Source organism: Uloborus diversus, chromosome 10 (genome assembly GCF_026930045.1).
Source record: "Uloborus diversus isolate 005 chromosome 10, Udiv.v.3.1, whole genome shotgun sequence".
NCBI lineage: Eukaryota > Metazoa > Arthropoda > Arachnida > Araneae > Uloboridae > Uloborus > Uloborus diversus.
The window spans coordinates 67690348-67707405 of NC_072740.1; the positions used below are offsets into that span (position 1 = coordinate 67690348).

At 33.3% G+C, this 17058-nt stretch overlaps 1 protein-coding gene across 1 annotated transcript in view; it reads right to left on the reverse strand.

The window, feature by feature from the left end:
* Nucleotides 1-17058, reverse strand: part of LOC129231038 (gamma-aminobutyric acid receptor subunit beta-like) — a 518639-nt gene that overhangs the window by 326582 nt on the left and 174999 nt on the right. Inside the window, exon 4 of the mRNA XM_054865286.1 lies at nt 15907-16133. Coding sequence (XP_054721261.1) covers nt 15907-16133 — 227 coding nt within the window. The remainder of the gene's footprint in view (nt 1-15906; nt 16134-17058) is intronic.

Here is a 17058-nt window from a genome sequence, read left to right on the forward strand (position 1 = left end):
TAAAATATGACTCATATTACACGTATGTCTTAAAGGCATGTCAAGAAAGTCTCATTGATTAGGCTGTGCACACTCATTGACAGGAGTTATTTGTAAAGACAAAAGTTGCCAAGCTGATAATCCTCGCTGACAAAGCAGTCTTGATCGATTACCTATTGTTCCTTCTATGAAGTCCTTTGACCCTTTCGCTACAAGGTCAACAGACAAGCATCAAACCGTCTATTTTCATCGCATTCTTTCTAAGGCTATTGGAACAAATTGATTAATCCACTAGAGTGTGCAACACCCTAGAGGCATATGTCTCGATTGTTTTCTTGTAATTTATGAGCGTTTGCCATGCACTGTTGCTTCTTTGTTATGCCATCGGGCTTATGCAACACTTGAAAGTATTTTATCTGAAGTCCTTTCCGCAACGACATCAGAGTAACAATTTTAAGTACCAAGCTTTTAGTAATTGATCGATTATGTTTTGACTCGTATATTTGGTTTTCCGGTAAACATCAGAAATTGCAAATATGATATTGCAAAATGATTTTTTCTCTTTAAAACCATTCGAACTCTTTGAACTATTTGCAGTAGTTTATTTTAAAAATAAGCATTAAGCAAAATCTACAATAAAGTTATGTGTAAAATAAGCGTTTTTAAAGAAGGAAAAATGACTTCAAATAGGAACTTCTACAATTCTTAAAATAATTTTTGTCACAAGTAATTTTAAATAAAATATTATGTAAGCTTATTATCTGTTATATTGAAAAATAACTTGAACACTGTTCTTAAAAACTCATGCACGATAAAAAAAAAGTGTGCCCTCTAAATATGTTTTAAGTGTGAGATAATGTTGTAGTATTTGCAGATGTAGTTTATTTAAGTTTTAAAATAGTCTTAGTAAGCCTGTTTCTTTCTTTTTGTTAGTTTTGAGCATTTTTTTTCCTTTCCGAATACATTAGTCTTCACTTCTTTGTAACTATTGGTGGTGCTTCTTTGGCCCTTATCTATAAACGCCTTTAAACTTTTATCACAAAAACTTTAGTGATCATCAACTGTTACATTTGCTTACGACTGCATAATGGGATTTATTATTAATTCTTACAAAGAAAATGTATAAATTGAGATTTTAAGTTATGTTCAAAAATAGCTTATGAAATTTACAATGACATGCTATGGATGGCTCTAGCTATAACAACATAAATTTTGCATTTACTTTTTTTTATTGCGTGAAAGAGTTTGTTATGTTATCTCAAGTTACATTTACATAACTAAAACTTGTTCTTACAAAAGTGTTGACTACATGGATTGTTGAATAATGACGTAATGATTGCTTGCAATATATAGGTTGATTTTTTTTCTTTTAGACATAGCTTAAGAGTTTTTGGTAAAAAAAAGAGAATTAATACAAAATAACTAAATATTAATTTAAAAAAAAGGAATATTCATTTCCAAATAATTTAAATTTTCTATTATGAATAGATTAGAAAATGGCATATAGAAGTTCATCAGAAGTAAGATAAAATATTTAGAGAAACTTGCTTCAATCTATCATATTTGAAATCTGTCATCACCCTGACAATGTTCCAGGTGCATATAATCTTTCAGCTCTTCGTTCTAATTTCCTAGATTCTCAGAAAACATTATAGAGTTCTGATACTCATAGTTACGTCCATTCATTATGTCGCTAAAATAATGTTTCTACCAGTTGGATATAATTTTCATATTTCCGATTCCAAGAAAGTTTCACATTATATTTTCACATTGTTTTAGAGTCGCATATTGTGAGAGTAAATTTGGCAAGATATTTTATCACATGTTGCTAATGGGTTTTTGAATAAACTTTGTTTACCATGCATCATAGCTTCTTTAAAGATTCCTTTTTCTACCAAATGTTTTGTTTTATCTCTACTATTCCAGAGGCATATAAAACAAGGGAAATTTGTATAACCGTGTTTTTTTTTTTTTTTTTTTGACTGAGAAAAATTATTTTCATATAATCATAAACCACCCACTCATTTTCATAATACATTTTTACAAAACTATGAAATGTGTGCAAATAACTTGTCCTGAAACGTTGGACAAATTAATTGGATTGTTTACACAACACATTTCTAATCATCTCATCGACATTATTTTAAAGCACTAGTTATTTTTTTAATTAAAAGGAGATACACATTGACATATCATCAAACTCAGGGCGCAAAAGCCTGTAAATGACAAAAAGAGATAATGAAGTAAGTAGATTTAATCAAAAGAAAATAAGCGTTTATTTGCAAACTGTCACGCGAATAGGAGAGAACGAAGGAAACGCGAAGTGGTAAGTACGCAAAATGTGCAAACATTTCCCTGTTTTTTGTTGTAAAGCTCTAAATTATAATGGCCAATGTGATGTTGAGCTACTATGATTTTTTTTTCGGTGAGAGTTATGGCATTATGTGTAAATGAATTCAATTGTGTACATTTGTAGTATTAGCTTATGTAACGTATTTCAAATCACAGTGTTTGCGTTTTTCGACATATAGTTCTTAAAATAAAAGTTGGCCTTTTTCTATGATGAAATACCTATTATTAAAGCATTTTTATTAATAATTTAGGTTTATTGTATCCATTGATATGTTTTACACAATTGTTTAATACATCTTCGAGTCTTGATATCAAGTTTCCAATGTCTATTATGATTTTTTATTAGTTTCCTAACTTACCCCATACTGACGTACTAAGCACTAAAGTGCTATCTGATGTCGAGCTCAAACTGATCACACACACACACAATTGCGTTTTAAAGTTTTTCTCCTACATTTATTTGTTTCAGATGTCATTTTTTACAAATATTTCTCTTTCTCAAATTAACTAGGTAAAATACGTTACAAGAACCACCTTGTGACAGTAACTGATTTTTTTTTCAAACGTGCATACAGGGTGCGATTGAAAATTAACTTTTGTTGGAACAGCAATTTTCATTAACTTTTGGACAAATGCACTTCATATTCTTCGAAGTACATCCCTTGGGCTTTGATACACCGGCGGTAGCGGTCCTTCCACTGTTCAAAGTGTTTTTAAACACATCTTCCTCGATGGCATTTAGATTGTTGGTTATACTATTTTGAATGTCCGTTAACGACAGTAAAATCCTTCCCTTCAGGTTCCTTTTAAGAGCGGGAACAAAAAGATGTTCGTGGGAGGCATGTCTGGGATTCCAACACTTAATGACTCATTTGCACACGTGTTTCCCTTCGCCCGGCGGTCAAAACCTTGGTAAACAGTTTCGCGGACACCTTCGCATGCTTAATTCTTCGGTCACAATTTTTTGAACGCTATCGTAAGTTAGATGTAACTCTTTACTCATCTCCCGGATGCTTGCCTGACCGTCGATGATCGAGAATTCACGAACCCTGACGACTTTTTCGTCAGTTTTTTTTAAAGTCAAAGACCTACTTGCGCGTTCTTCGTTTACGGCGTCCTCCCGGACTTCTTTGAATGTCTTGTGTCCAGGACAGAACATCATTTCCGAAGGCTTCCTTAAACAGGTCCTGGGTCTGGGTAAAGGTTTTTTTTTTTTTTAGTTTTAAGCAAAAATTGATTGCGCAACGCTGATCAATCTCGTTCGTTGCATTTTCACCACTCGGACCGACTGAAAAAGAACCTTCACTCGAAGGGACACATTTACTTCAACCTGGAAACCGTGCGGCGGCAAAAGTTCGGTTTTTCTTTCAATCGCACCCTGTATTCGAACTCTTTGCTTAGCATGGCAGCATACTGCTTACCAACAAACAAAGTGATGATGTTAGTTTGTGAACTACGCAAATGTTAAAAAAAAAATGAAACATATAAAGCCAACCAAAGTAAAATCAAATCCACATACTACTAAACAAATCTGATACTACACAGATCGTCAAAGCAATAAAAGACATTTTTTCTACTGCATATTCAACCTTTAGAAAAGTAACGTTTAAACCGTTCGCCATTGTTCCCTGGTCTCCACTAATGATTTTCAGCTATAATTTGCAGAGCAAGAGACATAACGTAAACTTGTCAAAGTAGTGTTGCTATTTTTTTTTTTACTGGGGGCAGTTTTTTTAATACAAAGTTACATGTAATTGAAACTAAATACCTCAGAAAACCATTTCAATGTTTTAAATATAACTACACATTTGTTTAGTTAATTGTAATAAATTCCTTACTATACAGTACTTTTTCTCATTCAAAAATAAATCAAGACAGACTTTTAAACTATATTTTGATGCCTTAAACTTAATTTTACTTCGTTTAAAAAAGTCCTCTAATATTGACTTTTCAGCTATTTTCCTGACTTTTTTTAAGTAAAAAACTCTTTATTTAGGGTCGTCGCTATAGGTGAAGCTCTGCAATTCTTAAGAAGATACTCACTTATGAAACCATTTAAATCAGGTTATTAAAAAAGGCCTTGTACATTTCCACTTGCTAGTTATTTCCTTAGTGATAGGATGTATTGAGAGTAATAAACCTCAAAAAAATGCTTATTTTTAGAGCTTGCTAAACCAATCAAAGAAAAACATAAGCCTTAATGAATAAGCTAAGAAACCAATATTCAGAAACATTGACACTTAATATGGGTTATTATGTGAGGTTTCAAAAATCAACTTAGTTTTCGTACATGAATAAATATATGAAAATTAGGACTATCAGTACACAAGTAACATCATAATACATTAGACTATAAGAGCAAATTTTTACCTGTTATAATTTTTCTGTTTGTAATAAATTATTATTTCATAGTTTAAAAAACATAACAACAGGCTCTTAACTTTAACAAGTAGGCCCTCATACATTAATGTATTCAATAGAAGTATTTTAATACGTGATTTCTTTTAAATTCTCACACACATAAACTTATTTGCTTTCCTTAAATAGATTATTGGCCATATAAGCTGTAGTTTTGTGATAGTTGGAAAACAAATGCAGTATTACGCAATATTGTTATTAAAAATTACAAAACATTCTCCTAGTAATAATTTATTTCGCTTTTGAAATTATTTGATCTCCTTTCTGGCCCCTGGAGATATTGAATTTTATACAAATATTGTGCTCCGTGCGATTTAATTATCTTGAAAGTCACACAGAAAGACACTTCTCAGCTATCAAACAAATTTTATTTTTGGCTAAAATAAGATGCATAATTATTAGTACCTGCTCAATAGTGTCTTAAATTATTTGCAAGAAAAAAATGTTTAACGCAACATTAAAAATGTTTGATTAAGTAAATTGGGTGAAATAATATTTTTTAAAAAAGAAAACATCTGATGTAATTCGCATTTTTTTAGCGACGATTTTTTTTATAGTAAATATACAAAAACCCGTTAAAGGTCGTTTAATCATTATGGTCTTTTTTAATTCAAAACTAAAGAAAGATAATTTTCTCACAAAAGTAAACAGAAAGGGAATGTTAAATGTGGAGGCGAAAAATACGCTATAATTTATGAGGCAGCATTTTGTCGCAATTGTTTCTCGAGGAAAACATGTATTTAAAAAATCGAAAGTTAAGCTTACGAATGGAAACTGCTCCAATATTTGATTATATGCAGCACTTTCTCTCCAATGAACATGTAATAGTATTATAATATGTCTTAAACGTTTTTTTTTAATATATTTTTTTGAGACTAGAAAAATCTGTACATATGATTTCCTATTAATGGTTGTTAGTTTACAGAGAAAAAAACAATGCTGGAAAGAAACCCACCACACATGTTTTGAAAAAGGAAGTGAGATCAATAATAATATATTTGATTACTAAAAACAGATGCTGGAAAAAAATGGGTATTAATTTCAGTTTTCTGGCATCAAATTTTGTTAATTAGCCTATTTAATGAAATTTTGTTGCAGGAAATATAAATGAAAATGCAATCCTTGAAATATGGTTAAATTATACGTCTTAACAAATAAATAAAAATAAAATCCTAAAAAAAATCAATATATATAGATATTTTTTTTTGGGCGAGAGATAAAACTGTACATTAAAAAAAGTTGCATTTTAACAGTTATAACAGACTTATTAGTTTTTTTCTTCTTTTTTTCGAATGATTCGAAAATCCAATAATGATTTTCCGCTAAGGAAGACGACAAACGTTATTTAGAAACCGTGAGAATAATCCTCCCCCCCCCCACCCCACCCAATTTTTGTAGCGCCTTCCTATACGGTTTTTGGCGGAACAAATGTTTGTTACGCACGGTCTAGTTTAAAATATTATGATAGTTAATGATTAATTTCATGGAAAACTTGAAAAAAAAAAATCATAAAGGAAAATATTTAAAAATAGTAGTTGCTTAGTTATATATGAGGTAGTGAGAAGCAAAAGGATGCAAGTGGAAAAATTAAAAATTTGTATAACCAGTACAAATAGTAGGTGAGCCTCTCCTATTAGACCAAGAGCTGACCCCCGAAAACGCAATTTATCTCTTTTATGGCTTGTGGCCGGTTAAAATAATAAAAAAATGCAATTTAAAACTTTGGCTCGAATCCCCCCCACTAATTTTGGGTCACACGGCTGCGTGGGTAGATGAAAGGTCAAAAAAATGAAAAATATCAAAGTGATGAGTTAAATGGCTAAAAACTATATAATAGCATTAAATTAAAAAGAAAAAACCCGTAGCGAATTTCCCCCCCCAGCTATGTTGGGGCGAACGTGGTGCCCCCCAGGGGTAAAGTATCGATTATTAAACTTAAAAAAAATGATCACTTTCGTGGGGGGGGGGGGAATTTTACAGGGTATTAGTTTCATTATTTTGATTGCCAAAAAAAATTCCCCCCCAGTAACTATGATTCAATTTGTCAAAAAAAATTTTTTTTTGTTCCTCTTTATTTGGTTCAAGTCGAGTATTATTCGAACTTATGCATGACTTTTTAAGTTGCAAAAAAAAACCCCCAAAGTTTGAACGTTTTTTCATTAAAAAAACTCGTCGCAATCCCCCCCCCACACACCTATGGAGGGGGTTGCTACGCGGTGCGCAGTTTTACAATGTGGTGCCCCCCCCCAGGGGTGAATTGTCGATAGATTAAATTAAAAATAAATGATCACTTTCGTGGAGGGAATTTTACAGAGTATACATTTAATTGCAAAACAAAATATCTCCTCCCCAGCAATTATAAGTCTACTAGCTGCATTGCCAGGCGTTGCACGGTCTACCTCAAAAATGTACGTGTATTCGGCGTTCCAAGCATTTTATACAATTATATAAATTTTCTCGCTTTCATTACATTTCTTATTGCTGCTCCACTCCTATTAGTCAAAGCGCAATGTTATATAGCCTATAGCCTTCTCAATAAATGGACTATTCAACACAAAATGAATTTTTCAGTTCGAACACGTCGTCCCTGTAGACCAAGAGCTGAGCCCCCAAAACACGGTTTATCTGTTTTATGGCGGGTGGCCGGTTAAAATAATAAAAAAATTTGATTAAAAATTTTGGCTCTAATACCCCCCCCCTCCGCCCACTATTTTCGGGTCACACGCTGCATGGGTGGATGAAAGGTCAAAATAAAAGAAAAATATTAACATAAGTGAAATGTTCAGTAAATCACCACCCATTAGCCAGGGCTAAAGCAGAAATACGTGAAATACACTGCCAGCTCAGTCATTTCCAGCCGAGGACTGCAGTTTCGTGCTTATTAGCACTCATCAGCCCGGCATAGGAAAGTGACTGAGCTGGAGATGGAAAACCTCTTAAGGAAGCCAAGAGTGCGAAACAAACTGGTAGCTAATATGGAATTAGCAAACCAGACGAGTGACCGAAGCAATGGTTCGGTTCAACTCGAAGATTGAACGCAAGGCAAGGTATATTCAGTAAATCACCACCCATTAGCCAGGGCTAAAGCAGAAATACGTGAAATACACTGCCAGCTCAGTCATTTCCAGCCGAGGACTGCAGTTTCGTGCTTATTAGCACTCAACAATATTAGCTACCAGTTTGTTTCGCACTCTTGGCTTCCTTAAGAGGTTTTCCATCTCCAGCTCAGTCACTTTCCTATGCCGGGCTGATGAGTGCTAATAAGCACGAAACTGCAGTCCTCGGCTGGAAATGACTGAGCTGGCAGTGTATTTCACGTATTTCTGCTTTAGCCCTGGCTAATGGGTGGTGATTTACTGAATATACCTTGCCTTGCGTTCAATCTTCGAGTTGAACCGAACCATTGCTTCGGTCACTCGTCTGGTTTGCTAATTCCATATTAGCTACCAGTTTGTTTCGCACTCTTGGCTTCCTTAAGAGGTTTTCCATCTCCAGCTCAGTCACTTTCCTATGCCGGGCTGATGAGTGCTAATAAGCACGAAACTGCAGTCCTCGGCTGGAAATGACTGAGCTGGCAGTGTATTTCACATAAGTGAAATGGCTAAAAATTATATAATAACATTAAATTAATTAAAAAAAAACCACGTAGCAAATCTCCCCTCCAGCTATGTTGGGGCGAATGTGGGAGCCCCCCCCCCCCAGAAGTGAATATCGATTGTTAAAATTAAAAAAAAAAATCACTTTCGTGGGGTTGGGGATGGGGAACTTTACAGGGTATTTGTTTCATTATTTTGATTTCCAAAAAATCTCCCCCCCCCCCCCCAGTAACTATGGGTAAATTTGTCAAAAAAAAAGTTTTTTGTTTCTCTTTATTTGGTCCGAGTCCAGTACTATTCGAACTTTCCCATGATCTCTTAAATTGTAAAAAACAATTGCAATTATTTATTCGGTAAAAAAAAACACGTAGAAAATCCCCTCCCCCAGCTATGTTAGGGCGAACTTGTTGCCCCCTAGGAGTGAAATATCGATTGATTAAATAAAAAAAAAAGATTATTTTCGTAGAGAGGAGGGATTTTCTCAGAGTTTACATTTGATTGTAGCAGGAAAAAAAATCCCCCCCCCCCCAAAAAAAAATTTTTAATTTAAATTAGAAATTTTGAAATATTTTTCAAAATGAAAGGAAGCAATTCAGCGTCCGTACATCTGCTTCTATCATTGTGTGCTCAGCATGAAAAGAAGGAAGGGGAAAGTATACGCCTGTGATGATTTCTTCTTGCTATTTCCAAGGGCAGTTTCGTCAGTGATCAACTGGAGCCAACACAGTGAAGTCGTTATAGCTGTTGGTTTTTCTTTTCGGAGCACGCTGTACCGCATCCTTAAACTGAAAACGTAAAAAAATCCTTTTTTCAAAAATATATTTTGATGTTTTCATATTATGAGTGTTTTAAAGGGTAATTTTAAGTGTAGCCAGCCACCAGATAAAAGATAATGTTTTGACAGAAACTTTATTTGAAGGAATAAAAGTTTCAAAGATTCGAAAACACTGAAAACTGAAATTCCGTGATTTAGATTTTTCCGAGTTCTTAACAGAAGCAGATTTATATCATCGAGATTGCAGGAACATTTTTATCAAATTAGATAGACACTATCACAACCAATATGCTGAAGGTAAATAAATCTATATGAATTTCCAAATTATTATTTTAAAAATTCATTTAACGCATCGGATTAACGCATTAACATTTACAAGTAAAAAAGTCGTTATTGCAATTTTAACATAAAATCACTTTTGTTTGTGAAATAAACTCATAATTACTGGGGTAGGGGGAGATTTTTTTTTTTTTTTTTTTTTTTTGCAATTAAAACAATTAAATGTATACTCTAGAGATAATATACTAAATTATCTTTTATCTGGTGGCTGGCTACACTTAAAATTACCCTTTAAAACACTCATAATATAAAAACATCAAAATATATTTTTGAAAAAAGGATTTTTTACGTTTTCAGTTTAAGGATGCGGTACAGCGTGCTCCGAAAAGAAAAACCAACAGCTATAACGACTTCACTGTGTTGGCTCCAGTTGATCACTGACGAAACTGCCCTTGGAAATAGCAAGAAGAAATCATCACAGGCGTTTACTTTCCCCTTCCTTCTTTTCATGCTGAGCACACAATGGTAGAAGCAGATGTACGGACGCTGAATTGCTTCTTTTCATTTTGAAAAATATTTCAAAATTTCTAATTCAAATTATTTTTTTTTGGGGGGGGGTCCTGCTACAATCAAATGTAAACTCTGAGAAAATCCCCCCTCTCTACGAAAGTAATCTTTTTTTTTTATTTAATCAATCGATAATTCACTCCTGGGGGGCAACAAGTTCGCCCTAACATAGCTGGATGGGGGGGGGGGATTTTCTACGTGTTTTTTTACCAAATAAATAATTGCAATTGTTTTTTACAATTTAAGAGGTCATGGGAAAGTTCGAATAGTACTGGACTCGGACCAAATAAAGAGAAACAAAAAACTTTTATTTTTTGACAAATTTACCCATAGTTACTGGGGGGGGGGGAGATTTTTTGGGAATCAAAATAATGAAACAAATACCCTGTAAAGTTCCCCATCCCCAACCCCACGAATGTGATTTTTTTTTTTTTAATTTTAACAATCGATATTCACTTCTGGGGGGGGGGGGGCTCCCACATTCGCCCCAACATAGCTGGAGGGGAGATTTGCTACGTGGTTTTTTTAAATTAATTTAATGTTATTATATAATTTTTAGCCATTTCACTTATGTTAATATTTTTCTTTTATTTTGACCTTTCATCCACCCATGCAGCGTGTGACCCGAAAATAGTGGGAGGAGGGGGGGGGGGGGATTAGAGTCAAAATTTTTAATCACATTTTTTTATTATTTTAACCGGCCACCCGCCATAAAACAAATAAACCGTGTTTTGGGGGCTCAGCTCTTGGCCTACAGGGACGACGGGTTCGAACTGAAAAATTCATTTTGTGTTGAATAGTCCATTTATTGAGAAGGCTATAGGCTATATAACATTGCGCTTTGACTAATAGGAGTGGAGCAGCAATAAGAAATGTAATGAAAGCGAGAAAATTTATATAATTGTATAAAATGCTTGGAACGCCGAATACACGTACATTTTTGAGGTAGACCGTGCAACGCCTGGCAATGCAGCTAGTAGACTTATAATTGCTGGGGAGGAGATATTTTGTTTTGCAATTAAATGTATACTCTGTAAAATTCCCTCCACGAAAGTGATCATTTATTTTTAATTTAATCTATCGACAATTCACCCCTGGGGGGGGGGCACAACGTTGTAAAACTGCGCACCGCGTAGCAACCCACTCCATAGGTGTGGGGGGGGGGGGGATTGCTACGAGTTTTTTTTAATGAAAAAACGTTCAAACTTTGGTTTTTTTTTTTTGCAACTTAAACAGTCATGCGTAAGTTCGAATAATACTCGACTTGAACCAAATAAAGAGGAACAAAAAAATTTTTTTTGACAAATTGACCCATAGTTACTGGGGGGGAATTTTTTTTGGCAATCAAAATAATGAAACTAATACCCTGTAAAATTCCCCCCCACGAAAGTGATCATTTTTTTTAAGTTTAATAATCGATACTTTACCCCTGGGGGGCACCACGTTCGCCCCAACATAGCTGGGGGGGAAATTCGCTACGGGTTTTTTCTTATTAATTTAATGCTATTATATAGTTTTTAGCCATTTAACTCATCACTTTGATATTTTTCATTTTTTTGATCTTTCATCCACCTACGCAGCCGTGTGACCCGAAATTAGTGGGGGGGATTCGAGCCAAAGTTTTAAATTGCATTTTTTTATTATTTTAACCGGCCACAAGCCATAAAAGAGATAAATCGTGTTTTGGGGGGTCAGCTCTTGGTCTATATGTCTTGGGGCAAGAGATTGTACTAGTAACTCTGGTAGGTGCTGCTGTACAGCATTGAGAAAAAAATTTCAATGAAAGCCTACATAGCATCTGATCTTTAAACGCGTTTTACTTGAAACTTAAAATAGTCCATTTGCATCCCTTTGCTTCTCATTGCCTCATATGTTAAAGGTTGTACGCAAAGTAACGTTTACATTTTACATTAGCAGTTACGTATCTGAATGCAAGCAAAACATTTTTCAGTAACAATAAATATTAACGACTTACTATTCAGACTAAAAAATGCATTATTTTAAAGCGAAGAATTTTTTTTAATTAGTAAAGATATAAGTATTGCAAACAAGAACTAAAACAATAAAAACATCAGATTCTTGTGAAGCTAACCAAAAATTTAAATAATTTTCCTTTATGAACCATTAATATACATCCAAAAAGAGGGTCAAGAGGACAGTAAAAACCTTTCGTACTAGCGTCAAGTTTTGATATATATATAAATCTTGTCTTATTATAATATTAAGTCCAAACGTATAACATTCAACTTGCGTATTACATTAGGCAGGAAGCAAAACGAAAAGAGAAAATCTAGAAAACCAAATCTGCTAAAGGTTATATTTGTTATTATACTAAATCCAATAATACTACTTTAAAAGAAGAGTATCGGACGAGACAGCGCAAGAAAATAAAACATACTGAAAAGAGGCTTTGTATAAGTCGAAGCTTTTGAAATAATTCCAATTTCTTGAAAGACAAGATACGAGTAGATAATTGTAAAACGTTATGGGAAAAACATCACTGAAATAGAATAATTAGGCTGAAGGGATGAAGAAAAAAATATTCAGTAAGGTAAACACACCAGTAGTGGCCAGTGCTTCAGTAGTGGCCACTTGAACGTTAAAAACGCACTAGTAATGGCAAACTTGAAGGTTAAAAAAGCACTAATAATGGCCCCTTGAAGATTAAAAACGCACTACTAGTGGCCACAGGGAATTCTATTTTTAAATTGTGGGTCTACAATATTGATTACCAATTTGATTATTCAAAGAGCGTATTATAGCCAAACTCTTTTTAAATCGTCCCATTTTCTAAAAACGCCAGAATTTCACTTTGGTCAATTTATCATTTTCCCCCAAACCTCAAGCTTAACCCAGTAGTGGCAAATCCAAAATTTGAAGAATATCAGTAGTGGCCATCTGACATTCTTAAATCCAAAGAATTTCCATTACTTACTTTAAACTCAAGTAACTGATTAATAAAATCGATTCAATATCATAGTTACATTAAGTACCAAAATATTAAACACAATATTATTGTTCATTTCTTTCATCAAAGTATATAAGTAACCTTGAAGTTGCTACTACTGAAGCAGTGGTCACTAACTGGGGTGTTTAACTTATTCAAAAACAAACTATGTTCTCATTGAAAAACTGTAGGTAGTATCGGACAACACTAAGTCGGTTCAGATCTCGAACAAACTGTTGTTAATATTTATTCTCTAAAATTGTGTGCCCTCTTTCTAACGTAATATTTATATTACTTAGGAAAATGATTAATGGGTAGTGGAAGCTCATAACATATTTAGGTTAAAAAGTAACATTTTATTAAAAAAAAAAAAAAGACGATCCAGAAACAAGTGCTTGAATTTGCCGTTGACAAAATGGTAGTATTATATACAGGTTTTAGTTCTCTCTAAGTGGAGTTTCATTCGCAGGAATTCACTATGTGCAATTAAGATATTATTAAACATATGTACCTTGTTCAAACTACCAAACATTTCATTACACTTAATAAATTATTATATATCGCCATCCGCATGGGAAAGTTTGATTGTAATAGACAACCGAATAAACAAAGAGAATTACTGTTAAAAATGAAGTTTTAATTCTCCATAATACTGGAAGTATGTGAATAAGCAAAATATTCCAAGAAATTGAGAAAATTTTGAATATTTAAAGGGTGAAACTGACCTCATTCACTCGATATATAAAGAATATGTTCCACTGGTTATTCATGTGACAAAGACAGACTTCTTTCAAATTTTCTAGGAAAAGGAAAAGAATATGATGGTTTTCTTTTTTTCTTTTTTTTTCCAAACGCTATTGAGCAAAATATTTGAAGTCCAACTCAAATAGTAGTTTGGACCTAGATCGGAAGAACATTTTCTGCGGAAGAAAATCGGTCTCAAAGTGTTAACAAAATCTCAGAGAAATATGTGCTAAAAGAATCCCATTCAGTTTCAACGGAGAATTTTTGTGGATTTTAAATATATCACTTCGGGAAAGAAACACACTTGAAAGAAATGTTTCAGCACTGTTGAGTAGGAAAGTAAAGATAAAGTGACGCCGCCGTTTTAAAGCTGATGTTGTTGCTTCAATGACATGACCTTAACTCAGAGGAACTCTAGTGTGGCATCCGTATAAACTATGCGTTGAGAAGTTTTTTCTATCCAAAGAAATATATTCACCAAAATATATTTTATAAAATGGATAGCATTTTTGTGAAACAGCAAATACTTTTTTTTATTGGCGACGTATATACGACTTTTTTTCCGGCTTTATTTACAACGTTGTACTTTAGCTTATATATTTTTCTATACTTGATTTAAATGATATGCAAATGAGTTTTATAGTGTTGCCTTTTACAAGTTATGCAAATAATACATGATATTTTCCCCGTTTTTCCTACATAAATAGCAATGGTATCGAATGGGCGACTAATTGGAACACTGAAATCTTTGTTGATGGGCCTGTGAAAATGAAAAACTACTTTAATAACAACTTTTTTTTTCGAATTATTTTTATAAAATGTATTCTTTGTAAAGATTTTGCTCCTTGAAATTCTTCTTCTCTTATCCAAACAATAAATATTATAGTCTGTAATTCTGGATAATAAAATAAAAAAAATTTTTTGAAAGGTTGAGAAAGGAACTAATATCATGAAATACCAATTGCTCGAAGGTTTTATTCGGTCTCTAGGGACTTCGAGGTATTGAGAACTGACTTTATATCATTTTTCGTACAAATGGGGGTTTTTTTTAATCAAACTATTTCCCTTTTGATTTCTAACTTGAAGCTGCTTAGCGGTATAAGTTTATTTTATTTTATTTTTTTAGAACATAGCAAGTTACATGATTATTTGCTTTGTGAAAAGAATGAAAGCTTAAGTAACGATGTCGTGTCACTTCCTTGAGATTTGATCCCTTAATTAACTTTAAGCCTTGTTATCCTGTAGTTATGAACGGTTAAGACGATTATTTTGATGCCTAACTATGTTAGGCACCAAACCTAGGTCTATAACAACAATATATTTCACAAATTAATTAAACAGCCTTTCTTTTTGTAAAAACCAAATTACACATTTTGAATTATTTATGCATGGTATTTAGATTGCCAACTTAAGCTTGAGCTTAACCTGGTGTACAAAAATTATTTAAACAAAATGATCATTGAATTTTCGTTACGTTGAATAATTCGATGTGTATTTATTCGTTAATCGTGAATTACTTCGCAATTGAGAATGTTTATTGGATTTCGGATGCATTTACAAGAAGAATTATCTCAGATAATTGTTTTCTTTTCAATTGCTGTCAAGTTTTTGGCACCAAAAAGAGTTAATATACTTCAACCTCGCTGATTTTGTCAAAATAGAACAAATTAGACACATTAAAATATACCCAAATAATCAGTGTTTTCACTCAAGTAAAGAAGAAATTTTCACCAGTCATCCATTTACTGGTAATTTTCTATTATTTTTAGAATTCTGAAGCTGTGTTCCATATTGCACATTGGCGGCGGGTTTGAACTGGAAACAAACGGCATAAAAAAACGTCCCACCGATTACCTTTAAAACGCATGCACTAAGCTTTGTTTATACTAACTTGCTTAACAATGCATCTGGAGTGAAGCCTACGTGGCGCAAACCGCTAAAATGAAAGGTTGGTGGTTTAATCCCATCCAGGAGAATGATACATTTTTTCATCAAAAAAGACATTCATGGGACAAGCCGAGATGCTATGCTTTTATAGAAAAACATAAGGTTATAATGTTGAAGGTATACTAAAACACACCTATATTTCATCTACACGCTTTTCGTGGATCGCTTCTAACTTCGTTTCAATAATGTCAAAAAAAAAAAAAAAAAAAAAAAAAAACGAACAGGAGACAAAAAGGTGCTTCATTTTGAAGTCAGCTAAGGGTTTTTGATCAGGTCAGTTTCGTAAGCATGTTATTTCTTACCTCATACTCCGGAAAACTTCACCCCCGGATCTTATCCTGAGGAACGTATTTGGCGTGGTAGCTTGATGGAAGTAGGCGGTCTTTTCGTTCGCAAAAAAAGTGTCCGGTACCCAGATCAGATCCGCCACCTCAGCTCCGACTGTCAGGCTTTCTAGGGCATGTCGGGTTTTGAAGGCCAGTCGATCATCTTTCCACGACTGACGGAAATAGAAATCGAGGGTGAAATCCTAAAACAAAAAGAGATCCTTGGCGTAAATTAATAGAAAGAGCAAAAACACACCTATTTTGAAATGAACACTACTTCAAAAGAAGTTAACCGATTCGACTAATTTCATAAGAACATGCCAACTAACAGTATTGCCCTTAAATGGCATTCTTGAAACTCAGCACTTCTTTTTTTCTATGAAATTTTTTTCTCAGAGATGTGGACCTTATTTTGTTTCTGAACTTTTCACACAATGTTTTACTTCATCCTACAACTTTAGCTGCCAAGCTTTAAATTATAAAATTATATTGATAACAAATAAGTTTAAGTGTGATAACTCAAAAAAGCACGTTGTTAAAAATACAATTAAAGCGATAGCTTGAAACCTCTTACAGAACTTAAAAAACGACAGTTTAAATGTATATGTGCTTCGAAAATATTTTATGCATTTTTGAAAGTGATTTCATCTTCATCATGTACACGCTAAGTAAGGAATTTTTTTAGTCACTTTGTTAAATAAAAATTTAATTTGTTAATTCCATTCCGTAAAAATGATCAAGCACAATATCAGCAGCCTTTAAAATCCTTAGTAACTTAATCAAATAAGTATACAACAAGTTACTTTTGGCCAACCAGTTGGTTTGCATACTGATGTAGTTCAGTTCTTAATGTAATAATAGATTTATTGGCAACAATCAGATGTTTTTAGTTGTATGACAGTATTGAATTAGAATAACCCTTGCGGACCTGTTGGTGCTTAGTTTTATACATTTTTACTAGCTTCTTTACGCGTCCAGTTAAGTTTATCACGTCTATTACAGTTTTCCTTGATGTCACCCTTTTTTATAAATAAAAAAATACAATTTTTATACTAAATTAATTTTATTAAATGACACAATCATACACGAATGAAATACTTTCAATAACAGTAGCTATATACCGTTTTA